The sequence below is a fragment of the Suncus etruscus genome, chromosome 13, assembly GCF_024139225.1.
Source record: "Suncus etruscus isolate mSunEtr1 chromosome 13, mSunEtr1.pri.cur, whole genome shotgun sequence".
NCBI lineage: Eukaryota > Metazoa > Chordata > Mammalia > Eulipotyphla > Soricidae > Suncus > Suncus etruscus.
The window spans coordinates 30,465,808-30,492,435 of NC_064860.1; the positions used below are offsets into that span (position 1 = coordinate 30,465,808).

Sequence of the window (26,628 nt, forward strand, 5' to 3'; positions counted from 1 at the left end):
AGATTCTTGGTGTTTAGGCTTTTATTTTTTTTTCATGTGTACTAGCTATGTTTAGCAGATGAATCTACAACTTGAGCAACAAGGGAGCTAAAGGAAGAAACTTGTTCTATATGGGGTTCAGTGGGTGAGAGATACTGATACAGACAGTTAAATGAGCAAGTGGATAGCTCATCCTCATCAGGAAAACTATATAGTTTCATTATTTGGGTTATGTCATAGGCACCAGAGAACAACGCAGGAACTGAGGGCTCTAGATTCTCCAACTGAAGATCTTGCATTTGGTTATCACTTGGGAAACTCTGAGTTGTGATGGAGTCCTGTGCCCAATTGGATGAGCTTAAGAGATGAGTATGAGCAGAGAAAGAAGCATTGATTGGCAGTTTAGATAAATTCGGCATTTTCTTGCCTGAAAGATTCTGATTTGACAAATTTAGTGATTCTTTTTGTTGATTCTTCCTCCATTTTTGTCGCCGGTTCTTGAACCAGTTCTGGGAGTGGGAGAGAAGGAGAGAAATTATGGTCTGTTAAGGGAATAGCTTGTTAAAAAAATAAAAACCAAACAAAAACACCTGTGTCCTCTTCAAGACATCATAACACTAAAATTCTTAATATTAATATTTTTATTTTAAACACCATAATTTAGAGTTGCTCATAATAGTTATTTTAAGTATTCCAATACCAATCCCACCACCGCCATAACACTAAATTCTTAATATTTAGAAGTTGATATGAGTGGCGTCATTAGGAAGATAAGGACCAGTTCTATGATTCCAGATAAGGAAAGAAGCAGGAGTGAGGGTATGACAGTGTCTAAAGGGTGAGAGAGAGTGGGTGAGAGAGGAGGGGATGGATGGAGGAAAGAAAGGAAGGAGGGAGAGGGAAGGGGGGTAGGGAAGAATAATTAAATGTCTGTTCCAGAGACAGGCAAGGGGGACAGGGGGGCAGAAGGTGAAAAAACTAGGGGGATTGGTGGAGGAAAATGTTCAAGGGTGAAGGGTAAATATACATTGTAAGATTGAAATTCAATCATGAACAACTTTGTAATCATGGTGTTTAAATACAAGAAAAAAATAACTTGGGGCCCGCCAGATGGCGCTAGAGGTAAGGTTTCTGCCTTGCAAGCACTAGCCAAGGAAGGACCTCGGTTCGATCCCACAGAGTCCCATATGGTCCCCCCAAGCCAGGGGCAGTTTCTGAGCACTTAGCCAGGAGTAACCCCTGAGCATCAAACGGTGTGGTCCGAAAAAAAAAAAGAAAAGAAAAGAAAAGAAAAGAAAAATATAACTTAAAAACAAGATAAACAAACAAGAAATAAAGTCACTAAGTAGCCTTTAAAAAAAAGGTGAGGATATGTGCCATAGGAGAGACTGGGCTGAAGGTCTTGAACTCTAGAAAAGAAACTAGTTTGAGTATTTGGAGGGAGGGAGGAAATTTGAACTGGAGGATATTTCATGTTTTGTTTGAAAAGGCTTCCATATTGAGGAACATTCAAACAAAAATTGAGTACTTAAATACATTGTAGATTCGATTCATTGTACTTAGATTCATTCATTGTAGAAAGAGTTTTTGTTTATTGACAGTGTTCTGAAAACAAATTATATAGAGTTTTTACTTAAGATTCTAAGATTCTTACTGCTTAAAACCTTCCTCTATTTGAGCTTTATAGAATAATATTTCTAGAGTTGTAATCCATTAAACTTCTTTTTTTAGAGTGTATTTATTTCCTAATGGAAAGGTAGCCTCCTCCATCTATTTTTTAAATATTTTTATCTATTTTTATTTTTCATTATTATTTTTATAATTATCTTTATTTAAACACCATGATTACAAATATGATTATAGTTGTATGATTACAGTCATGTAAAGAACACCCCCCTTCACCAGTGCAACACTCCCACCACCAATTTCCCAGATCTCCCTCCTCCCCCCCACACCTGTACTCGAGACAGGCTTTCTACTTCCCTCATTTAAACTTCTTATTATCTCTATGACCTAGAAACTTTCCCCCAAATCTTAGTTTTTCTTGTCTTTTAAAAAAGATAAAAGTGAGGCTAATATATGCGATATGCCCAGTTCAGAACTAGCACACAATAGATACTCATTAAGTGAACTGTTATTATGATATAAGGAGTCTAGACTGAAAAGCAGAATGTAATCTAGATAAGAATCTAAGCAAAATGCAAGGGGATAAGACAGACCTTTACTGATGACTGAGGTAAATTGAGTTTCGAAGCCATTATGTTCTGGAGATTTTTATCCAGATACATGGTATGGCTAAACACAGTCTCCAACTCTTCATGCTGTTCTTTGGTGAATGAGGTGCGGTTCTTCTGCTTCATCCTTATTTCTGTAGGGCAGAAATGCATAAAGAATGGACATAAAGAAGCATAAAGCATAAAGAAGCCTTGTCTTCCCAAATCCTCCTTAACCTGCATATAGAACTCTTCCATAGTTTCTCTCTAATCAATTTGTAATCCAAGAGGCTCATTGACTGAGTCCTATGTAGAGTTCTCTGTCCTTTAAGATTCACTTTGTTTCTCCTAGGAAATGTCACTTCTATTTTTTTTCTATATTCCATTTGTTTGTTTTGGAGTCTTACTCCCTAAGTTTCAATTTTATAAGTAATTTCAAACACGTTATTACTCTTGTCTGTTGTCTACCATACCTAACTTCCAAATAATGAATACTACTGGCTTAATATTATAAACATAATACTATTTTCAGCTTATTTTTTCTCTTTAAATTTTCTTATTTACTTTTACAAGTCTAATATAACAAATGTTGCCTCAGATACGTCTGAATGTTTGTCTGTTTGTTTGTTGTTTGTTTGTTTTTGGGTCACAGCCGGCAGTGCTCAGGGGTTACTCCTGGCTCTATGCTCAGGAATCGCCCCCAGCAGGCTCAGGGGACCATATGGGATGCCGGGGTTCGAGCCACCATCCTTCTGCATGCAAGGCAAATGTCTTACATCCATGCTATCTCTCCGGCCCACATCTGAATCTTTTAAAAACAGCTTAGTTATTGTGTTATTAATTTCTCAACAAGGTGGCTACATCACGACCACCACCAGAATGTTAAAAACCTTACACTTCTATCTCTAGATCCTCTCCTATCTGCAGGACATCATCTTCTTTTTTCCTGACATTTATTTATTTATTTGTAATTTTGTATTTAAACTATTGTGATTTACAAAATGAATTATAGTTGGGTTTCAGAACCAATCCCACCATTAGCACTAACCTCCATTTACTACTGTTCCTAGAGTGCATCCCATGTTTCCACGCCTTATCTGCCAGCATAATAGACACATTTTTTAATTTGGTTGTTAAAAGTTGGGTCTCATGATTTCATTGTTGTTGATTCTGACTTGAATATTTAGTCCTGTCCTTTCTTAACACCACCAATGCAACTAAGAAACTCTTGCCCCACCCCACCCCCATCATTCATATTTATGTTTCTCCTTCACTCAATTTCTTTCCTTCTCCTTACTATACTGAGGGGCCTAGAGTATTTGCAACAAAACCCAATTAAGCCATTTCATTTGTTACGCAGTTCTTCTAAATATCACATATAAGTGATATTAACCTGTAGTTTTTCTGGCTTACTTCATTTAGCATAATATTTTCTAGTTCAATCCAGGTTGCAGTAAATTGCATGATTACATCACTCCTTACAGCTATGTAGTAGTCCATTGTATATATGTACCCCATCTTCATGTTCATCTGTTCATCTGGTGTTGGGCATCTATAAACTTATTTTAGAAACAAGAAAGAAATCTCCATGCCCCTAAATTTAAGTGTAGGGACACTTAACACTTTTCAAAATAAGTTACTTATCTTCATTTATTTATTTAGAAATACTGTCCATCTCGGGTTATGACTAGTGATGCTTGGAAGCTACTCCTGGCTCTTGTCCTAGGGTTGCTTTTGGCAATGCTGGGGGTTGAATCTAGAGTTAGATACTTGCAAAGTAGTGTTTGACTGTCATATAAGTAGCATAGCTTATTCCACTCTCAGCCTCTCTCCTTTTTTAAATATAGGCTTTACTAGGGGTTGGAGAGATACCACAGCCTTTGGGAGTTTGCCTTTACATAGCCAACCTGGGGTAGACCTGGGCTCGATTCTTGGCATCCATTATGGTCCCCTGAGCCTGCCAGGAGTGATTTCTGAGTGCTGGCGCAACACTGGCCAAAAACAATCAAATATATACATATATTATATTACATATTATATAATATATATAATATAGTATCAAAACATGTAATTATATAAAATCATAACATAACAAATATATTGTGACACAAATTGTGAGGAAATAGTATGGTAGTACCCGAAACTTATAGTAGAATTACCATGTGATATACCAATTTTATAAAAAATACAAAATCATAAATTGATAATTGTATACCTGGGTTAATAACAATAAGGAAGCAACTCATGTGTCCATTACATATCAATGGGTAAGAAAAATGTGATGTGTATCTTCTGATGATTAGTGATATGGAGCATTTTTTCATGTGTTTTTTGGCCATTTGTATATTCTTCTTTGAGGAAATGACTGGCACACATCACAAAGAACAAGAACAATCAGTGCTGGTGGGGATATGGAGAGAAAGGAACTCTTATTCACTGCTGGTTGGAATGCTGTCTAAGTCCAGCCTTTATGGGAAAAAATATGAAGATTCCTCAAAAAACTGAAAATTTAACTCCTATATGATCCAGTTATTCTTCTTCTAGGGATATACCCTAGGAGCACAAAAATTCTATACAAAAATCCCTTCCCCACACCTATATTCATTGCAGTGCTATTTACAATAGCCAGACTCTGAAAACAACCAAGATACCCTTCAACAGATGAATGGCTAAAGAAATTGTGGTACATATACACAATGGAATATTATGCAGCCTTCAGGAAAGATGAAGTCATGAAATTTTCCTATACGTGGATGTACATGGAATCTATTATGCTGAGTGAAATAAGTCAGAGAGAAAGAGATAGACACAGAATAGTCTCACACATCTATGGGTTTTAAGAAAAATTAAAGACATTACTGTAATAAGGCCCAGAGACAATAGAGTTAAGGGCTGGAAAGGCCAGAAGGACTGGCTCATAATTTGAAGCTCACCACAAAGAGTGATGAACGCTATTAGGGAAATAACTACACTAACAACTAGCATGACAATGTTAAGGAATGAAAGAAGTTAAATGCCTGTCTCGAATACAGGCAGGTCAGGGGAGGAGGGGGGCATTGGTGGTGGGAATGTTGCACTGGTGAAGGTGGGTATTCTGTTTATGTCTGAAATGCAACCACAAACATGGTTGTAATCATGGTGCTTAAATAAAGATTTATATATAAAAACATAAAATAAAAAATGTGATGTGTATAACTAAATATTATTTAAACTTAAAGGATAACAATTATGACATATACTAAAACAAGATGAGTCTTGAGGACATTAGTCTACATGAAAAAATATTATAAATACTATATTATTGTGCATAAGTTATTCAATTGCTATATTCTTTAAATAAATTTCTATGCATTTCACTCATCTTTTTCATATTTATGTATTTTGGGGGAACATTAGGCCACACCCAGTGGTGCTCAGGGGACCATATGGGATGCAGGGATATCCAGTTCACCTGAGTGCAAGGCAAATGCCCTACCCATTGTGCTATAACTCCAGCCCCTTCATTATTTATGTTTTTGGATCCTTTCTTCTACTGGTTTCCTAATTTCAGAGCATCTTTAGGATTGTTCCGTTGAGATCTTCACCAGGAAGTTTAGAAAGGTCTGATGTATGTTTTATCTACCTATAGTTTGATGCTCCAGCATTGCTCCTAGAGTTGCTCAGGAGTACATATTGTACCAGAGTGTGAACCTGAGCTCCAAAAATGCAAAGTATGCTCACATTTATTTCATCATCCTCTTTTATATTTTAAAAGAAAATTATTTTGTACTCTGTTGAATGTGACTACTGATCTCAAGGAACTGTCTTTCTATGAAATCCAGGCTAAGACAATCCTCTTCAGAGAGTGAAGGGATCATTTCTGGGGGTCTGTAGCTATCACTACTCTTTCCAGCGTTCATCTCATTAAAGTTAAAAAATACTTTATCAACTAAAATGTATATAATTTTTGCCTATTGCTGATCACTTGTTTTATTCCTATGACTGAAAATGCCATCTTCCCATTATGCTAGTGATTTTTTTCCTGTACTGTTGTCTGCTTAGTGCTAAATTAGACATTTTGGCACCATACTGCATTATTACACATGTTACCTATAAAAAATAATATTTTGTGAGATGGCAGTTGAGACCATTTTTTTTCTTTAAATTTTTTTTAAACTTTTGAAATATTTTTGCAACATTTGCATCAGTTTATTCAAACACCATAAAATGTGCTACAATTCTGACTAGAATTAAGTTGCAGATTTAGAATTCCATGCAATTCTCTGGAGAGAGAAACACATTTTTCTAATGCATTTATAATCAAAGTTATGCATTTATTGTCAAAAATGTAATAGGCTGTTCTACTTATTCAAATCATTTATGTCCCATATAATTCTTGGCACATTTCCTATAGATTTGCTTTTTGCTAAGCAGTCTATATTTTGAGACTATTATAAATGGAATCTTTTAAAAACGAAATATTGAGTTACTTTGGGGGGGTCACAGTGGGCTATGGTAGAGGCTTACTTCTGTTTTATTTCTGCATTCATACTTGAGGGACCATTTGTGCTGTGGTGACTGAACTTAGGCCACATGCATGGCAAGAGCCTTACCCTCTGTACTACGACTTTAGACTTGATATTGAATTTTATTTTTAATATATGTCTCAAAGCAACTCATTGTTATTCTTTTTGTTTGTTTCTGGGCCACACCTGACAGTGTTCAGGAATAATTCTTTGGTATGGTGCTTGTGAACTATATGTAGTGTCAGGGATCTAATTGGGGTCAGCAACATGGAAAGCCAAGTGCCATACCCTCTTCACTTTCTCTGCATTCCTTATGGTTATACCTAAATTGATATTCTCCCAATGAGTTGAACTGTCTTATACAATGTAATTTTTTCCAGTATTCTGGACAATTCTTGTCTAGTATTCTTTTTTTTTTCAGGGGAGAGCGCGAACGCAGTCCCCCACTACCATAAATTACGCAGTCGAGTTTCCCACATTTGGGGAAATCGCAGAGGTCAGCACACCCGGAGTGCAATGGGTGAGCCTCACCCTGGGGAAACCACCTTCGTGATCATGGTATCGCCCCTGCCAGGTAAGTATCTTGTCTAGTATTCTAATCCAGGATTTTCAAGATTCTTTTTTCAAATATGACATGTTTTCTTCTTTATTATGTAACATTTATTTTGTTTCATTTTGGGGCATATCAATAGGGTACTACACAATACATTTTTCAGTGAACATTTTTATTTTTATTTACTTTAATAACAATATTTCTAATGTTTATTCACAAACTCTTTTTTTTAAAACTTTATTAATTGATTGATTGATTGATTGATTATTATGTCTTTGGGTCACACCCAGCAGTGCCCAGGGATTACTCCTGGCTCTGCACTCAGAAATCTCTCCTGGCAGGGTGGGAATACATATGGGATACCGGGAAGTGAACTCGGTCCCTCCCAGTTCGGCAGCATGCAAGGCATATACCCCGCCACTGTGCTATCTATCTGGCCCCTCACTAACTTTTCTTCTCTTCTCTTCTCTTTTCTTTTTTTTTTGGGGGGGGGGTCACACACGGCAGTGCTCAGGGGTTACTCCTGGCTCTACGCTCAGAAATCTCTCCTGGCAGGCTCGGGGGACCTTATGGGATGCTGGGATTTGAACTACTGTCCTTCCGTCCTTCCGTATGCAAGGCAAATGCCCTTGCCTCCATGCTATCTCTCCGGCCTAACTTTTCTTTTCAATGCAGCTTTTATTTTTTTGGTTAAGTACATGCTTTCTTCCTATATATATATATATATTTTGGTGGGGGGCATACCTGGTGATGCTCAGGGGTTACTCCTGGGTATGTGCTCAGAAGTCACTCCTGGCTTGGGGGACCATGTGGGACGCCGGGGGATGGAACCCCGGTCTGTCCTAGGCTAGTGCTGGCAAGGCAGACACCTTACCTCTAGCGCCACCGCGCTGGCCCCTCTACCTATATTTTGATTAAAATTTTTATCATAATTCAAAACATGTAAATTCTAAACATTTTTGCTGTCTTTTGATATAATCAGTGAATTATGTCCAAGTATTCATATAGTTGATTATATCGTTTTTATTTCTTAAGTAATAAAATAAAAATGCACTATGCAAAATATGTCAGAAAGAGAATGACAAATATCTGATGATTTCACTCATATTAAAAAAGAAAAGTAAACAAAGGAACAACTCCAATGTAAACAATTCCTTAGACCTTGATCACAGAACTAAGAAGGTTATCAGAGAAGGTGAAAGACACAATCCCAGTTATAGTTCATTTCTTTAAGTTGTTGTTTGTTTGTTGTTGTTCTTTTTGGTTTTTGGGCCACACTCAGCAGCACTCAGGGGTTACTCCTGGCTTTGCGCTTAGAAATCGCTCTGCCGGGAATCAATCCCAGGTCAGTCCTGGATCAGCTGTGTGCAAGGCAACTGTGCTACCACTGTGCTATTGCTCTGTCCCCATGTCTTTTTATTTAAGATTAATTTGAAATTAGAATTCTCAAATATTTTTGTGCATGCCTTTATTGCTTATAAGAAGTATACTACATTCCTATTTGCCCATTTAATAATTGTGATGCCTTTTTGTTCATTTTTGGTTTTGGCAGTGCTCAGGGTTCACTCCTGATCCTGGTTGTCTTCAGGAGACCATATGGGGTGCTTAGGATGGAACCTAAGTTGACCACATGCAAGACTGACCCCCTGCTGTTCATTTTTATGTAAAACAAGTTGTGTGTGTATGTTTTCATATGTGAAGATGGGCCAGAAATATTTTATGCTCTAAAGTTTTCTTTATTATTGCTTTCATTGCAGTTATCAATAAAAGATTTAATTTCTCTTTATGTGGTCTTAATTCCCTGTTTTATATTGTTTACTTCATGTTTAGAAGTCTCTCACTAAAGAACACAAAATTTTTTGCAGATGGTTCTGATTTGGAAGGAAGACGTATTTATTAGTTTCATGAGATTAGAGGACTAGGCTGTTCTGCTACTTTTGGACCTATTCGAAGTTCTTTAAACTTACTTGCAAATTGGTTTGCAGAATCACTCTCAGATTCAATTGCTTTTCTCAGAACAGTCTGCTGAACTTTACAGCTTTAACAATTTGATGTTTGGGAAGGGAAAAAAATGATAGAGGGACAGCAGCAGCACAGAAGAGCCTGAAGACACTTAGAGCTAATGTGAAATTTCCAAAACTCCTAAACCTGGCAAGGGGACCAGAGGCTTGGAGAAGAAGAAAAGGCAGATTACTGGATGATTATTTAGCACCTAGGGAGATTGGCTAGGGAGATAGTCTGGGATGTGGGCTCCTGGGTGAGGAGGGGTGGAAACAATGGTGCAGGACTGCCTCAGAAAACTGAGCCTGAGCTGGAAGCAGTGACTGTGGCCACAGAGTTTCCAGAGACTAGAGTGATTCCCTGAATTAGATTCTGACCAATTTCCTCAATAATGATAGGTCTATTCAGGAATCAAATCACCTTGGTTTAACCTTGAAAGGTTATACAAGCAGACATTGAAAAACAATGTTAGAACCTGGAAATTAAATATTTTACTGCTGAGGCCAAGTGATAGCACAGTAGGTACGGCATTTGCTTTACAAATGGCAAACCCGGTTCGATTTCCAACTTCTCATATGGTCCCCCCCAAACCTGCCAGGACTGATTTCTGAGAGCAGTCAGGAGTAACCTTGAGCACCATTGGGTGTGGCCTAAAATCCAAAAATAAATAAATAATTCACTGTTGAACAACCAGTGGGTCAGAGATGAAATCAAATTATACCTAGAAACATATGAGAATGAAACCACGAATTATCAGAATCTGTAGGACACCACAAAGGCGATATTAAGAGGAAAAATTATAACTTCATAAGCATTTATTAGAAAGTAAAAAAAGGCCTATAGAAATTTAAAGGATAATCAGAGACTACTTTGGGAATCTCTATGCAAAAAAAAGAGAACCTGGAAGAATTGAATACATTTTTGGACTTCTACAACCTTCCAAGTTTAAACCAAGATTTGATACCTGAATAGAACTGAGGAAACTGAAAGGGATAATAAAAAGATTTCCCCAAAACAAACGCCTAGGTCCAGATGGATTCACTAGTGAATTTTTCCAAACTTTTAAAAAGGATCTACTACCAAAATGGGTTTAAGACCTTGATATAAGACCTGAAACCATAAGATACAAAGAGGAAAACATAGGCAGAGCACTACATGACATTAAAGTTTAAGGCATCTTCTAGTATGAAACACTACAAGCCAAGCAAGTAGAAACAAAGGTAAACAAATGGCACTTCATTAAACTGAAAGCTTCTGCACTTCAACAGAAATAGTGACTAGGATCTTGGCTACTCTCAGCCCACCCAGGGACACCAACATGTAGCAACTTCCCGCCAGGGACTGAGAGAAGAGAGAAGTAGAAACCAAGTATACTTTTTATTTCTTCTAGAGTCAGAATCCTGCCTCTTCTGTGAGTTTCAGAGAGAGACAGAGATAGATGGAAATTTACCAGCAGAGGTGGCTGGGGGAGGCCAGGTTAAAAAAAGAAAAAGAATAAATACAAAGCAGATAGCATCTCTCCAATGCTTTATCTCTAGCTCCCCATAGACTAGCAGGCACTTCTCTGGTCTCTATAACTGGCCCCACTACAAATCTCCAAGTTTTTCCAAGGAGGCTAGTCCACAGGGTGTGTCCAGGTGCAACTGTCATCACAGTGGGGTTCTCCAAGGGCTGAGTCCAAATTCTACTGTCATACATCAATATAACTCCATCAAAAATGAGAAGAGGGGCTGGAGTGATAGTACAGCAGTAAGGTATTTGCCAGCTGACCTGGGATGGACCCGGGTTCGATTCCTGGCACCCCATATGGTCGGTCCCCTGATCCTGCAGGAGTGATTCCAGAACACAGAGCCAGGAGTAACCCTGAGTGCCTCTAGGTGTGGTCCAAACACACTCCCCCTCAAATAGAGAGAAGAATAGACATTTCCTCAAAGAAGAAATACTGATGGCCATAAGTCACATGACAATTTCTATTCATCACTCATCATCAGGGAGATGCAAATCAAAACAACAATAAGATATGATCTTGCACCAGATATTAGCTCACTTCACAAAAATACAAGAACAATCACGTAGGGAGAAAGGGATTCTCATTCACTGCTGGTGGGAATGCAGACTGTTCCGCCTTTCTGTAAAAAATATGAATATTCTTTAAAAAAACTGAAAATTGGGGCCCGGAGAGATAGCACAGCGGCGTTTGCCTTGCAAGCAGCTGATCCAGGACCAAAGGTGGTTGGTTCGAATCCCGGTGTCCCATATGGTCCCCCATGCCTGCCAGGAGCTATTTCTGAGCAGACAGCCAGGAGTAGCCCCTGAGAAACGCGGGTGTGGCCCAAAAACAAACAAACAAAAAAAAACACTGAAAATTGAGCTTCTATATGATCCAGCAATATCACTCCTAGTTATATACCCAAGACACACAAAAACGCAATTAAAAAATGCCCTGTGCACTCTGAGTTCAGCACAGTACTATTTACAAGAGCCAAGCTCTGCAAACAACCAGGTGTCTGACAAAAGATGAATGGCTAAAGAATCTGTGGTACATTGACACAATGTAATACCAGGCAGCCATTAGAAAAAAAAATGAAGCCATGGAATTTGCTTATAAATTACTGGACATGGAGACTATTATGCTGAGTGAAATGGGCCAGAGGGGATGGGATGAACATAAAATAATATCATTCATTTGTGGGTTATAAAGAAAACAATAGCTAATAAGGTAATATTACTCAAAGACAATATACAGGTCAGGAAGTCCAGCCCAAGGTTCAAAGCTCAAAAAAAAAAAAAAAAGAATATTGAGTGTAGCTAAACTAGAAAAGTCTACTAAGACAATGATAGTTGAAACTGACCACTCTGGACAAGTAATCAGCACTGAAATTGGAGAAACTAACAGGCAAGACATCCTCCAACATTAGTGCAAACCACAGCACCAAAAAAGGAAAGAGAAAGAGTGAGAAAGAGAAGCAACTTGCCTGCTTTAGAGCAAGGCAAAGATTGGGTCTGGGGGTGGGTGAGAGGAAATTGGTAACAGGAAGGGTGCACTGGTGAGATCTGGTATGCATTGTATGACAATGAACAATTTTGTCACCAAGGTGTATAATTAATGCACTTTAAAAACAATTAAACAGGTGAAATACCTACACAAAGAAAATTACAAAACACTGCTTCAAGGAATAAAAGGATATTGGAAAGAGATACTGTGCTTATGGATTGGAAGGATCAACATCATTAAAATGGGAATATACTTCCCAAAGTATTGTATAGGCTTAATGAAATCTCTATAAGAATACCCATAACATTTTCAAAGAAGTGGAAAATTTGTATTTTCCTGAAATTTGTATGAAATAATGAACATTCACAAATAGTTAAAGCAATCTTTGGGTAAAAGAAGATGGGAGGAAAAACTTTCTCCAACTTTAAATTGTGCTATGAAGCAGTAGTCATTAAAACAGCATGGTACAGGAATAAAGAAAGACCCTCAGAGCAGTAGAATGGACTTGAATATTCTAAGACAGACCTGCAAGTATATGATCAATTAATCTTTGAAATGGATGCAAGAAATATAAAGTAGAGATAAATACAGCCGCCATGTTCGAACAGGCTTCGTGTTCTTTTCTTGATCAAGATATAATCTGTGCCATGAAAATATATGGCTACACCAGCTCATCCAGCTGGTCATCTCAGGAGAGGGTGGACCAAGACCCCACCCTACTGAAGCCACACTTTTTGCCTTCATCACCCAGAATCACCTTTCCCCCAAAGGCCTGCCTCATCACTAGCCCCTAAAATTTGCTGTGGGGACACTGATCTGAACACACTGATCTGACCAACAGCTGTTGGGCTGATATCTCCAGGGTTTGTTTTTTTTTCCCCTTTTCTTTGTAGCAAGTATGGGCACCCTCCCCCCATATCTTCCTACTGTGGTAAGGTCTGGCAGCTGTAACCATGCACACAAATGCAAAAGTGATGTTTGAATTTAGCCTTCTTCTAGTGGCCCTGCAGCTGAGTAATGTCCCTAAAATTCATAGTATCTTAGCTTTAAATTTCTGGACAACTTCATTTGTTTGATGTTGTCATCTTTTCTTTCTTCTTTCTTTCTCTTTCTTTCTTTCTTTCTTTCTTTCTTTCTTTCTTTCTTTCTTTCTTTCTTTCTTTCTTTCTTTCTTTTCTTTCTTCTTTCTTTCTTTCTTTCTTTCTCTCTCTCTCCTCTCTTCCATTTTATTTATTTTTTTTTTTTTACTTTTTCAATAACGTTTCTTTCACTTATGAGGAAACAAATGTATTATGATCAACTATGTCAAGTATGTGATGTATTTTCTTTAAATAAATAAAATTTAAAAGAAAAAAAATACAAAATGGAGCAAGGAAAGCATCTTCAGCAAGTGGTGTTGGGAAATCTGGTCCGTTACATACAAAAAATGTGAACTCAGATCTCCATTTAACACCATGCACAAAGTCAATCAAAATGTACTAAAGAACTTGATAATTATACCTGAACTATGGTTCATGTACATAGGAAAAAATATATGCAGAGCACTCCATGACAGTGAAGCCAAAGCCATTTTCAAGGCAGAAACACCACAGGCCAAGAAAGTGAAAGCAATAAATAAATGGGATTACATTAAACTCAAAAGCCTCTGCACTTCAAAGGAAATGATGACTAGGATACAAGGACTACCAGCAGAATAGGAGAAGCTATTCACCCAATACCCATCTGATAAGGGGTTAACATCAATGATGTACAAAGAACACCTGCTGGAGCTTTGTAAGAAAAAAAAAAACCCATATCATCCTATCCAAAAATGGGAAGAAGAAATGAAAAGACACTTCTTCAGTGAAGAAATATAGATGGCCAAAAGACACATGGAAAATGCTACACATCATTAGTCATTAGAGAGATGCAAGTGAAAATAACAAGATACCTCACACCATAGATACTAGCATACATCACAAGAAAAAGAGCAACCAGTGCTGGTGAAGATATGGGGAAAAGAGATTCTTATTCACTGATGGTGGAATGTCAACTGGTCCAGCATTTTTGGAGAACAAAATGAATATCCCACAAAGAGCTAGAAATTGACTTTGCATATTACCCAGCAATATCACTCTTGGGAATATACTCTATGAGCCCAAAAACATAATGCAGAAAAGCTCTCTGCATTCTTTGTTCATCTCAGCAGTATTCACAATAGCTATAATCTAGAAACAATCCAATTATCCAAGAACAGATGAGTAGATAAAGAAATTGTGGTTTATCTACACAATGGAATACTATACAGCTGTTAGGAAAAATAAGGTCATGAAATTTGCTTCCTATACATGGCAAATATTATGCTGAGTGAAATGAGACAGATGTTGAGGGATAGACATAGAATATCCTCACTCATTTATGGGATATATAAAATAAAAGATAGTCTGGTAATAATATCCAGAGATAATAGGGGAGGGCTAGGAGGATCTGTACATAGGACAAAGCTTGCCTTAAATAGTGGAACAGTGCAGTTATGGCAGAGAAGGGACCACTATAACCATGATAGTTGGAATTGATCACTAAGGATAATAATTGGGTGTTGAACAAAGATAAAGTGATATGCATAGTATCCCTTCATTAACAATAATGTAAACTACAGTGTCTAAAAAGTAAAAGAGAGAGAGATAGACATAGAGTGAGAGAGAGGAGCAAAATGCCTGCTCTAAAGGCAGGCAGGAGGTGGAAAGAAAAAAAACTTAGCACACTGGTGTGGAAAATGTTCATGGGTGAAAGGCAGCATACATACATTGTAAGAAAGAAACTCAATCATAAAAACTTTGCAATCTCAGTGTTTAAATGTAAAAAATTGATGCTTTCTCAAGTCCAATGTTATATATGAATAGTTGTTATACAGTTAAGTGAAAAATCATGATCAACAACTCTAAGACCTATTTTAGAGATAAGGAAGTTCTTAGAAGACACTGGCTATTAATTAGGATATGGACATACAGCTTAATACAAACAATGGCTGAAATAATATTTCAAATATAGAAACACAATATTAATATCTGACAATGCAAACTTTAGACTCAGAAAAGTTGTAAGGAATAAAGATGGACACTATGTACTAACCAAGGGATATGTACAGCAAGAAGAAATTGCAATATTAAATATATATGCACCTAATGAGAGACCAGCAAGATATCTAATACAACTATTGACAAATTTGAAAGAGGACATCAGTAATAACACAATAATTGTGGGAGACCTCAACATGGCCCTTTCAACACTTGATAGGTCAACCAGACTGAAACCCAACAAGAATATATTAGACCTGAGAAGAGAAATGGAAGAAAGAGGCCTAGTAGATATATATAGGATACTCCATCTTTAGAAACCTGGATACACATTCTTCTCCAGTGCACATGGCCCATTCTCCAGGATAGACCACATGCTGGTACATAAAACATATCTCCATAAAATTAAGAGAATAGAAATCTTGCAGGCTACCTTTGCTGATCATAAAGCTCTGAAATTAGATGTGAATTACAAAGGCACACAGAAGAAAAACTTTAACAACTGGAAACTAAATAGCCTGCTACTGAACAACCAATGGGTGCGTGATGAAATCAAAGAGGAAATTAAAACTTTCCTGGAAACAAATGACAATGAAGACACAAGTTATCAGAATCTATGGGACACAGCAAAAGCAGTGCTGAGAGGAAAATTTATAGCTTTGCAAGCACACATCAGGAAGGAAGAAGGAGCATACCTGAATAGCCTAATGAAGCAGCTCATAGAATTAGAAAATGATCAACAGAAGGAACCAAATATAGGGAGACAGAAGAAAATAACAAAGCTTAGAGCAGAAATCAATGAAGTGGAAACCCAAAAAACAATCCGAAAGATCAATGAAAGCAGAAATTGGTTTTTTGAAAAAATAAGCAAGATCGATAGACCAGTGGCAAAACTCACGGAGAGAGAGAGAGAGAGAGAGAGAGAGAGAGAGAGAGAGAGAGAGAGAGAGAGAGAGAAACTTGATAACCTGTATTAGAAATGAAAAGGGGGAGAGCACTACAGATATTGCAGATATTCAAAGGGTAATTAGAGATTACTTCAAGAAACTTTATGCCATGAAACATGAGAACCTGGAAGAAATGGATAAATTTTTGAACTCTTCTAATCTTCCATGGTTGAACAAGGAGGATGTAGCATATCTAAACACCCCCATCACTATTGAGGAAATTAAAACGGTATTCAAATGTCTCCCCAAAAAGAAAAGCCCAGGACCAGGTGGATTCACTAATGAATTCTTTCAAACTTTTCAAGAGGAACTATTACCAATTCTGGCCAGGCTCTTTCATGAAATTGAAAAACAGGAACATTTCCAGATAGCTTCCAAGAAGCCAATATAACCTTTATACCAAAACCAGACAGAGATACAGTCAAAAAAGAAAATTACAGAGCAATATCCTTGATGAATACAGATGCAAAGATCCTCAATAAAATTCTGGCAAATAGAATTCAATGCCTTATCAAGAAGATCATTCACTATGATCAAGTAGGTTTCATCCCAGGAATGCAAGGATGGTTTAACATTCATAAATCCATCAACATAATACACAATATAAACAAGAAAAAAAATCAAATATAGAAACAAGCTGTTAATTATGTAGTATGTAGAAAACTTCAAATGAAAAGATAAAACTTCTTTTAAAATCACCACTATGCTTTTAATTTTTGTGTATGGCTAAGTATATATAGATAATACTAATATATTTTTGCTGATGAAACTGGATATTGGTTATAGTATTTATTGTTGTTTTCTGCATTTTTGTATATTTGGTTTATAATATATATTTTAATGGTGAAAATTAATGCAACTAAATTTGTTACCACACTATACCCAATATTAAACTACAATCCTTTGGGCCGGAGAGATAGTACAGCGAGATGGCGTTTGCCTTGCATGCAGCCAATCCAGGATGGACTATGGTTTGAATCTCAGCATTTAATATGGTCCCCTGAGCCTGCCAGGAGTGGTTGCTGAGCACAGAGACAGAAATAACCCCTGAACGCCGCCAGGTGTGACCCAAAAACTAAAAAAAAAAAAAATAATAATAATAAACTACTATGCTTTATGATAATTCTTTGTATGGAGCATGTGCTGGAAAGCAGTGCAGTGGTTGGGATTACCTTATTGAAAGATGAATGACTTATTTCACTTAATATAATACCCTCTAGCTCCAGCCAAGTTGCAGCAAACTGTATCATTTTATTTTTTTTCTTGAAGCTACATAGTATTCCATTTTGCACATAAAACAAAACCACTTAATCTTTTCGTTGTCAGTTGACATTTGGGTTAGTTAGTATATGTGTTTCAATGGACATAGTTGTGTTTATGTCTTTTTTAGAGTTAATGTTGTTTGGGGATATATGACAAAAAATGGACTTGCTAGTTCATATAGGAGTTCTATTTTACTGAAGAGAACTCTTCAGATTGCTTCACATAAAATATGAACCAGAACATCTCACTAACAGCGAGAATTTTTTTTTATTAAACATTAGTTTAATAAACATTAGTTTATTAGTTTAATAAACAACATTAGTTTTTGTTTCTAGTCTTTTTGATATATGGATCACTCCTGTTAGTACATTAGAGACCATAGGTGGTGGTGTGGGTTGCATGAGGATTGGTCATATGCAAGTCATGCACTTTTCCACTGTACTATCTCTTAGTCCCTATTATGAAAACATCTTTTAAATATATTGGAGATAATTAAAAAACAGTAAATGCTTTAAAACAATGTAAAACGTAATTATCACATCTTTTGAGAAGAGGAAAACAGTGGAAAAAAATAAGACAAAGGAGAATTATTACTCACTGAAATCATTTTCAGTTTGTGCCATCAGGGGTATGCTAGACTCAGTCATGTTGATGAAAGGATCTGAAGACTTTGGGGTCATCCTTTCCATCAGAGGTACAGCAATCTGGGATGGAAGGTCTATAGCAGAAAAGGGATGCTGATGAAGTAATTTTTTTTCAAAGAATACTAATTTTTTGGTTGCTGCTCCTTGCTCTTTACGGGGCCCACACTTGAGGACTGTTCCCGATTCTTTGCTTGAGATTTGAGAATATTTCCAATACTTACAAAGACCATTTGAATCTCCATTCTTTTCTCACACCATCTTGGCATAAGACTAAATTTCAACATAATTGACACAAATCAGTTTCAAAGAAAACATGTTACAAAAGATAAGGCAAAAAGCAGAAGAGAATTCTGCTGCCTTTAAGTCAGTTACTGCATTGACAAACAATAACATTTTTGCCATGAATTTTATAATTTTATTTTTAGATAAATCATATTTTAAAAATTCCTCAGTTTAGGGGCCAGAAAGATAGTACAGCAGGTAGTACAGGGTAGTACATTTCCATGGGGCCACCCAGGGTCTTTGATGGTTTCCATCTCACCCAGCATGCCAGGTGTGATTCCTAAGCGCTGGCAGGTGTGACCCAAAATTAAAAATAATAATAATAATAATAAGACAAGCAAACAAACAAATCCCCAAACCAAACAAACAAAAGTTATTTTTTAAAAATAACTTTTAAAAAGCTTTGTTTTGTTTTATTTTGGAACAACACCCATCATTGATCAGGGCTTACTCCTAGTTTTATGCTCAAGGATCACGCCTGGTGGGGTGCAGGGGATCACACAAGATTCCCAGTGTGGCTAGCACTAAGGCAGTGCTTTTTTTACCCACCGAGATACTATAGCTGGGACCAGAGTCTGAACAGCTTTTTAAAACATCCACACCCCACCCCCTCCCTGCTTTAACAGCTTTTAAGAATGCAAAGTAAATGAGATGAAAGTGTTTTGAAAAGGATGCTGGGACATAGATAATTGGGCTGGAACAAAGGGGTTATACACAGGAGACCCCGAATCAGGTGTTTACCCAACCAAATTCAGTAGTGATCTCAAGGTACAGTCACCTGTTACCTCTGAGCACTGCAGAGAATGTCCCTTAAAAAATGAAGTGTTTTGAGGGGCCAGAGCAATAGTGCAGCAGTAGGGCGTTTGCCTTGCACGTGGCTGATCCAGGATGAACCTTGGTTTGATCCCTGGCAGTTTCCCCAAGACAGGAGCGATTTCTGAGCACATAGCCAGGAGTAACCCCTGAGCATCACCAGGTGTGGCCCAAAAACCAAAAACAAACAAACAAAAAAAAAAAAAAGAGAGAAAAAGTATTTTGAAATGAGAAGATGGGTTAGGGCCTGACACTTAGTTGAACAGAAATTAAACAAGCTAAGCATCTGTTCTTCAATATATTAGACAAAATGCAACATTACAATGATGCAGTAATATGCAATAAAAGTCAGAATAGTATGCTACACAATATTAAAAAAAACAATATAGTCCTTGGGAATATTTATTTTCCACGTGTGAGCTATCTATTTTTTCATAAATATGATTTTTTTTTTTTTTTTGGTTTTTGGGCCACACCAGGCGTTGCTCAGGGGTTACTCCTGGCTGTCTGCTCAGAAATAGCTTCTGGCAGGCTCGGGGGACCATATGGGACACCGGGATTCGAACCAACCATCTTTGGTCCTGGATCGGCTGCTTGAAAGGCAAACGCCGCTGTGCTATCTCTCCGGGCCTTTGAGCTAATTTCTTTTTTCTTTCTTTTTTTTTCGGTTTTTGGGCCACACCCAGCGTTGCTCAGGGGTTACTCCTGGCTGTCTGCTCAGAAATAGCTCCTGACAGGCATGGGGGACCATATAGGACACCGGGATTCGAACCAACCACCTTAGGTCCTGGATAGGCTGCTAGCAAGGCAAACGTCTCTCCGGGCCCAAATATGATTCATTTAATTATCAACAAAATAAGGGTAAACTACAATTGCTACACGTTTATATATAAAGAAGCCTTATAGTTTCAGCAGTTTAAGAATACTTTGCTATAAATAAGCATTTCTCTAGATATAATATTTTTCAATAAACAAAATAAAATTTTGCTTCCATAATGGCTATGAGGCAATGAGAATTTTAGATCTTCCCCTGCTCTCAATTTACTTGCTTTCTATGATCATCTCCGTCATTGGGAACAAAGTTCAGTGATTCACATCCTTGAACCTTGCACGGCTCTCTTTGTCTTTTTTTTTTTTTTTACTGCTTAAATTCCATAATTTGAAGGGCAATAATGGGTGCAACCCGTGGTACTGGGATTACTCCTGGCACGACGCTCAGAATTTACTACTGGTAGGCTTGGTGGGGAAAATACCAGATGCTGGATGGAACCTGGGAATCAAATCTGGGGGCGTTGAACCAAGGAATCAAATCTGGGTCAGCTGCATGCAAGGCAAATGCCTTATCCTCTGTGCCCCAAAACCTTATAAGTCTTTTATGCCTCTCCTCTATTTTCCCCCTTTCCCTGCTTACTTATCAGGAATTCTCTTGGAGGATCCATTTTCCAGCTTGCTTCTTGGCGTTTCTCCGGAAATGTTTCTGGTCTTCCTGCCTGGTTTTCAACACTAACGACCTATTTAAATGCAACTTTGGATACAATCAAATCCATGTACCACCCAGCCACACCCCTAATGCCCCACCCTTCATGGAGACATTTGGCTTTTTATTCATTCCACTATGCTTAGAGACAGACCTAAGTTTTAGAAAATAGAATCCTATTCATTTATAAGCAAATTCCTTACCTTTCATTTCATCTTCATGCTCCAACCTTTAATTTACTCTTCGTTCTTTCGATAGAACATCTCTTTCATTTTATTTTCACCATATTTGGCAGTGCTCAGGGGTTTCCTGACTCTATGCTCAGGAACCACTCCTGGCCATATTGGGGTGACCTGAAGGGGTGCTGGGGATTGTTCACGTGCAAGTCAAGGGCCTTATACATTGAACTATACTCCATACTCTAACTTTAAAATTTGAGTTTACTTAAATTAATAGGTGTGTCTCAAACTGAAGTTGAATATTATAACTCTAAAGTTGATTAACTCCACATTGATGGATTTATATAGGATAGGACTAGTACTACATTTGGATTGATTTATTATCTTTGTGTTTTCCCTCCTCTATTTTCTGTTGTAATGGTTGCACTTTTTTCTCCCTTTCTCCACAAATGTATATAATTTTATTTGTTTGTTTGTTTGTTTATTTTTGGTTTTTGGGCCACACCGGGTGATGCTCAGGGGTTATTCCTGGCTATGGACTCAGAAATCGCAACTAGCTTGGGGGATCATATGGGATGCTGGGGAATGGAACCGAAGTCTGTCCTAGTCTAGCCTGGGCAAGGCAGATGCCTTACCACTTGTGCCACAGTTCCGGTCCCAATGTTATATAATTTTTAAAGATTTGAAGTTACCAATTAATTATTAAACAAACATACTTGGCTAAAATGATTCAAACTATAGCAAAATCACTTGCCTTTAAAACATGAGAGCATGAGTTAGATTCCTAGTGCAGCTCACATACAAAGAGCCTGGTCCTGTGGATCTGCTGTCTGGGAACCCTGGTGATTCTAGAGTGTGGTATTTCAAACACAAAGTCAGATATGTGTCAGTACCACAACTAAAGTGTACAACACCCCCACCTCATAGTTCTTCACCAATCCCTCTACCAGTCCCTATGTTTACTCTCACTCACTAAACTTTCTAAGTCTGCCTACTGTTAACAGGCACATTTTAAAGTTTGGTTGTTCTTTGGATTTCATGCGTTTTAGTGCTGTTAGCTCTGTGTTTTAGCTATATAGATATATTACAAGTCTACATGACCACTGTGTTTATTCTTCTTATAACTTACTTCTCTTAATACTTACTTCACTTAGCATAATACCCTTAAGTCCCATCTAAGTTGCTTTAATATGCATGATTCCATCATTCCCTGCAGTTGCGTAGTATTTCTTTGTGTATATATACCACACCTTCATTATCCACTCTTTCTTTTTCTTTTTTTCTTTTTGGCCACATCTGATAGTGCTCAGGGATTATTCCTGGTTCTGCATGCATTCAGAAATTGATCCTGGCAGGCTCAGGGGACTATAGGGCATGCCAGGAATTGAGCCTGACTCTGTCCTGGGTCAGCAGTGTGCAAGGCAAACAGCTTACTGCTGTGCTATCACTTTGACCCCTCTATTCTAATTTCTGATAGAGTTTTGGATTTTTTGATTAATCTTTGTGAATACTTTATATGTTTTGTCATAGAGAGTTCTGCCTACATTTTTCTTTGTGTACTGTAGGTTACAGAGCTGATATCAAGGTCTTTAATCCATCTTGATTTGACTTTTGTGCCTGGTATTAAAGAGAGATCTGAGTTCATTTTATATATTTTTTTTGCATGCAACTGGCTAGTTTTTACAATTCTATTTGCTTAAGAGGCTTTCCTTGCTTCACTTTATATTTCTTGCCTCTTTATCAAAATAACTGATCATATTCTGAAGTGTTCGAGTCTATTTTATTGATTTCAGGGTTTGTCTTTATTTTTTTTGTCCCCTCACCCCGGTTTGTCTTTATTTTAAGATCATATACTTTATTTATTTACTTAAAGATGAGCATGCGGTTGACCTGGGTTGACCCCTGGCATCCCATATGATCCCACAAGCCTGCCAAGAGCAATTTCTGAGTGCAGAGCCAGGAGTAATCCTTGAGTGCTTCCTGGTGTGCCCCTACACCCCCCCCCAAAAAAAACCAAAAACAAAATAATAAATAAAAGTAGATTAGCAAAGGATCACTTTAATATCTTTCTTTTTAAAAAACATTTTGTCTTTTATTTATATAGAGGAAAGAATACATTACAAGTGTGATATAAGTGATTTCAGAATGATAAATCTCAAGTTACAATTCTACTATTTTTGTCCATAATACAGTTGTTATTTTCACTTATACAAAGATATTCATTATTGAATAGCTGTATGCAATGCACAATATCCTTCACCAGTGCACATTTCCCACCACCAATATACCGTTTCCCTCTCCGCCCTCCTATGAAGTAAATACTTTCCTTCTCTCTCTCTCTCTCTCTCGCTCTCTCTCTCTCTCTCTCTCTCTCTCTTTCATTCTCATTCTCACTTCTTTTCCTGCCCCCCCCTTTTATACACTGTGTTTTACAATATTGCTAGAGAGGGGTATTGTGCCTATCACTTTTTATTTTTTCAGTACTCAATTATTATCCAGAGTGATCATTTCCAACTATTACTGTTACTGAGGTCCCTTCTCTACCCTAATTTCACTTTCCCACCATTTGTGGGATTAGGACTTCCTGATCTTTATCTTTATCGTCTTTGATATTATTACCAGACTATTGTTTGTCCCCTAATATCCTACAAATGAGTGAGATCATTCTATATCTATTTCTCTTATTTCACTCACTCTAATAGTCTCCAAATTCATCCATGTATAAGCAAATTTCATGGGTTCATATTTTCCCTAAAAGCTACGTAGTATTTCATTCTGTAGATGTACCACAGTTTCTTTAACCATTCATCTATTCTCAGACACTTAGGTTGTATCAAGGTTCAGGCTATTGTAAATAGTGCTGCAATGAACAAAGGGATGCAGAGGACTTTGCAAAATCTGTGATAATTAAAACATTAATATTGATATGAACTTGAATCTACATGTATAAAAGGCAGTTTATTTAAAAAAGTTAGCATATTTATGCTTTTAAAACCAGTAATAGATGAAAGACTGTCTCCTTTCTTTCCCTCCCTCCATTCCTCTTCTCTCTCTTTCTTTCTTTCTTTCTTTCTTTCTTTCTTTCTTTCTTTCTTTCTTTCTTTCTTTCTTTCATTTCTTCTTTTTTTTTCTTTTTTTCTTTTTTTTTCTTTTTTTTTTTTCTTCTTTCTTTCTTTCTTTCTTCTCTTTTTTCTTTCTTTCTTTCTTTCTTCTTTTTTCTTTCTTTCTTTCTTCTTTCTTTCTTTTTCTTTTCTTTCTTTCTTTCTTTCTTTCTTCTTCTTTCTTTTCTTTCTTTCTTTCTTTCTTTCTTTCTTTCTTTCTTCTTTCTTTCTTTCTTTTTTCTTTCTTCTTTCTTTCTTTCTTCTTTTCTTTCTTTCTTCCTTTCTTTCTTTCTTTCTCTTCTTTCTTTCTTCTTACTTTCTTTCTTTCTTTCTTCTTCTTTTCTTTCTTTCTTTCTTTCTTTCTTCTTCTTTCTTCCTCTTTCTTTTTCTTTCTTCTTTTCTTTCTTCCTTTTTTTTCTTCTTTCTTTTCTTTCTTTCTTTCTTTCTTTCTTTTTCTTTCTTTTTTTCTTTCTTCTTTCTTCTTCTTTCTTTCTTTCTTTCTTTCTTTCTTTCTTTCTTTCTTTCTTTCTCTTTCTTTCTTTCTTTCTTTCTTTCTTCTTTCTTTCTTTTTCTTTCTTTCTTTCCTTTCTTCTTCCTTCCTTCCTCTTTCTTTTCTTCTTTTCTTTCTCTTTCTTCTTTCTTTCTTTCTTTCTTTCTTTCTTTCTCTTTACTTTTTTTCTTCTTCCTTCCTTCTTTCTTTCTGTCTTTCTTTCTGTCTTTCTTTTCTTCTTTTCTTCCTTTCTTCCTTCTTTTCTTCCTTTCTTTCTTTTTCTTTCTTTCTTTCTTTATTTCCTTTTTTCTTCTTTTCTTTCTTTCTTTCTTTCTTTTTCTTTTTCTTTCTTTCTTTCATTCTTTCTTTCCTTTTATTCTTTTGTTTCTTTTTGTTTCTTTCTTTCTCTTTCTTTCTTTCTCTTTCTTTCTTTCTTTCTCTTTCTTTCTTTCTTTCTTTCTTTCTTTCTTTCTCCTTACTTTTTCTTTCTTCTTCCTTCCTTCTTTCTTTCTGTCTTTCTTTCTCTCTTTCTCTTTTTCTTTCTCTCTCTTTCTTTCCTTTTTTCTTTTCTTTTCTTTCTTTCTTTCCTTTTTCTTCCTTCCTTCCTTCTTTTCTTCTTTCTTTCTCTCTCTTTCTTTCTTTCTTTCTTTTTTCTTTCTCTCTCTTTCTTTCTTTTTTCTTTCTCTCTCTTTCTTTCTTTCTTTCTTTCTTTCTCTCTCTCTCTCTTTCTCCTTTCTTTCTTTCTTTCTTTCTTTCTTTCTTTCTTTCTTTCTTTCTTCTTTCTTTCTTTCTTTCTTTCTTTCTTCTCTTTCTTTTTTCTTCTTTTTTCTTTTCTTTCTTTTCTTTCTCTCTCTTCTCTCTCTTCTTTCTTTCTTTCTTTCTTTCTTTCTTTCTTTCTTTCTTTTCTTTCTTTCTTTTCTTCTTCTTTCTTTTCTTTCTTTCTTCCTTTCTTCTTCCTTCCTTCTTTCTTTCTGTCTTCTTCTTTTCTTTCTTCTTTCTTTCTTTCTTTCTTTCTTTCTTTCTCTTTACTTTTTTTCTTCTTCCTTCCTTCTTTCTTTCTGTCTTTCTTTCTGTCTTTCTTTTCTTCTTCCTTCCTTCTTTCTTTCTGTCTTTCTTTCTTTCTTTCTTTCTTTCTTTCTTTCTTTCTTTCTTTCTTTCTTTCTTTCTTTCTTTCTTCTTTTCTTTCCTTTTTTCTTCTTCTTTCTTTCTTCTTTTCTTTCTTCTTTCTTTCTTTCTTTCATTCTTTCTTTCCTTTTCTTCTTTTCTTTCTTTCTCTCTCTTTCTTTCTTTCTCTTTCTTTCTTTCTTTCTTTCTCCTTACTTTTTCTTTCTTCTTCCTTCCTTCCTTCTTTCTGTCTTTCTTTCTCTCTTTCTCTTTTTCTTTCTCTCTTTCTTTCTTTCCTTTTTTCTTTTCTTTTCTTTCTTTCTTTCCTTTTTCTTCCTTCCTTCCTTCTTTTCTTCTTTCTTTCTCTCTCTTTCTTTCTTTCTTTCTTTTTTCTCTCTCTCTCTCTCTCTCGCTTTTTTCTTTTTCTTTCTTCTTTGTTTCTTCTCTTTCTTTCTTTCTTTCTCTTCTTTTTGTCTTTCTTTCTTTCTCTCTCTCTTTCTCCCTCGCTTTTTTCTTTTTCTTTCTTTCTTTCTTTTTCTTTCTTTCTCTCTTCTTTCTTTCTTCCTTTCTTCTTCCTTCCTTCCTCCTTCCTCCCTTCCTAGCTCTTTCTTTCTTTCTTTCTTTCTTTCTTTCTTTCTCTCTTTCTTTCTTTCTTTCTTTCTTTCTTTCTTTCTTTCTTTCTTTCTTTCTTTCTTTCTTTCTTTCTTTCTTTCTTTCTTTCTTTCTTTCTTTCTTTTTCTTTACTTCCTTATTTCTTTTTCTTTTCTTTCCGCTCCTTCTTTTTCATATACTAGCACATATGCTAAGAAATGATTGACAGCCTTGAGTGTATTAGAGTCCTTGAGAACCAGCCGCTCCTTCTCCACGACTCTATGGTGCTCGGGTTAGACTTGCCAGGGAGAACTCTATGGTTCCGGAGCCGGCTAGGAAGCCCCAGTTTGAAAGCCGTGGCGGGAAGATGGCGGCCATACTTGTCATCAGACCTAGTTGAACCAAAACTGGGTGACGCCGGGACCCCGTCTTTCT

General features: G+C 36.7%; 1 protein-coding gene and 1 non-coding gene across 2 annotated transcripts; both read right to left on the bottom strand.

The window, feature by feature from the left end:
• Positions 1-41: 41 nt before the first annotated feature.
• On the bottom strand, positions 42-26,571 carry ARGFX (arginine-fifty homeobox). Its single transcript, XM_049785545.1, has 5 exons — positions 26,497-26,571; positions 20,663-20,762; positions 18,111-18,230; positions 2,199-2,347; positions 42-488 (listed from the first exon to the last, which is right to left on the bottom strand). The coding sequence occupies exons 1-5, from the start codon at positions 26,569-26,571 to the stop codon at positions 42-44; spliced, it is 891 nt and encodes a 296-aa protein (XP_049641502.1).
• Positions 7,116-7,279, bottom strand: LOC126026589 (U1 spliceosomal RNA). Its single transcript, XR_007501813.1, has one exon. It is a non-coding gene; the product is annotated as a U1 spliceosomal RNA (small nuclear RNA).
• Positions 26,572-26,628: the final 57 nt, after the last annotated feature.

Coding starts and splice junctions, on each gene's coding strand:
- ARGFX (XM_049785545.1), bottom strand. CDS start 26,571: ATGGCCGCCATCTTCCCGCCACGGCTTTCAAACTGGGGCTTCCTAGCC. Junction 18,231..20,662: donor TCCAAGAGAATTCCTGATAA/GTAAGCAGGGAA, acceptor TTTCTGCTATAG/ACCTTCCATCCCAGATTGCT. Junction 489..2,198: donor TACCTCAGTCATCAGTAAAG/GTCTGTCTTATC, acceptor TCCCACTCCCAG/AACTGGTTCAAGAACCGGCG.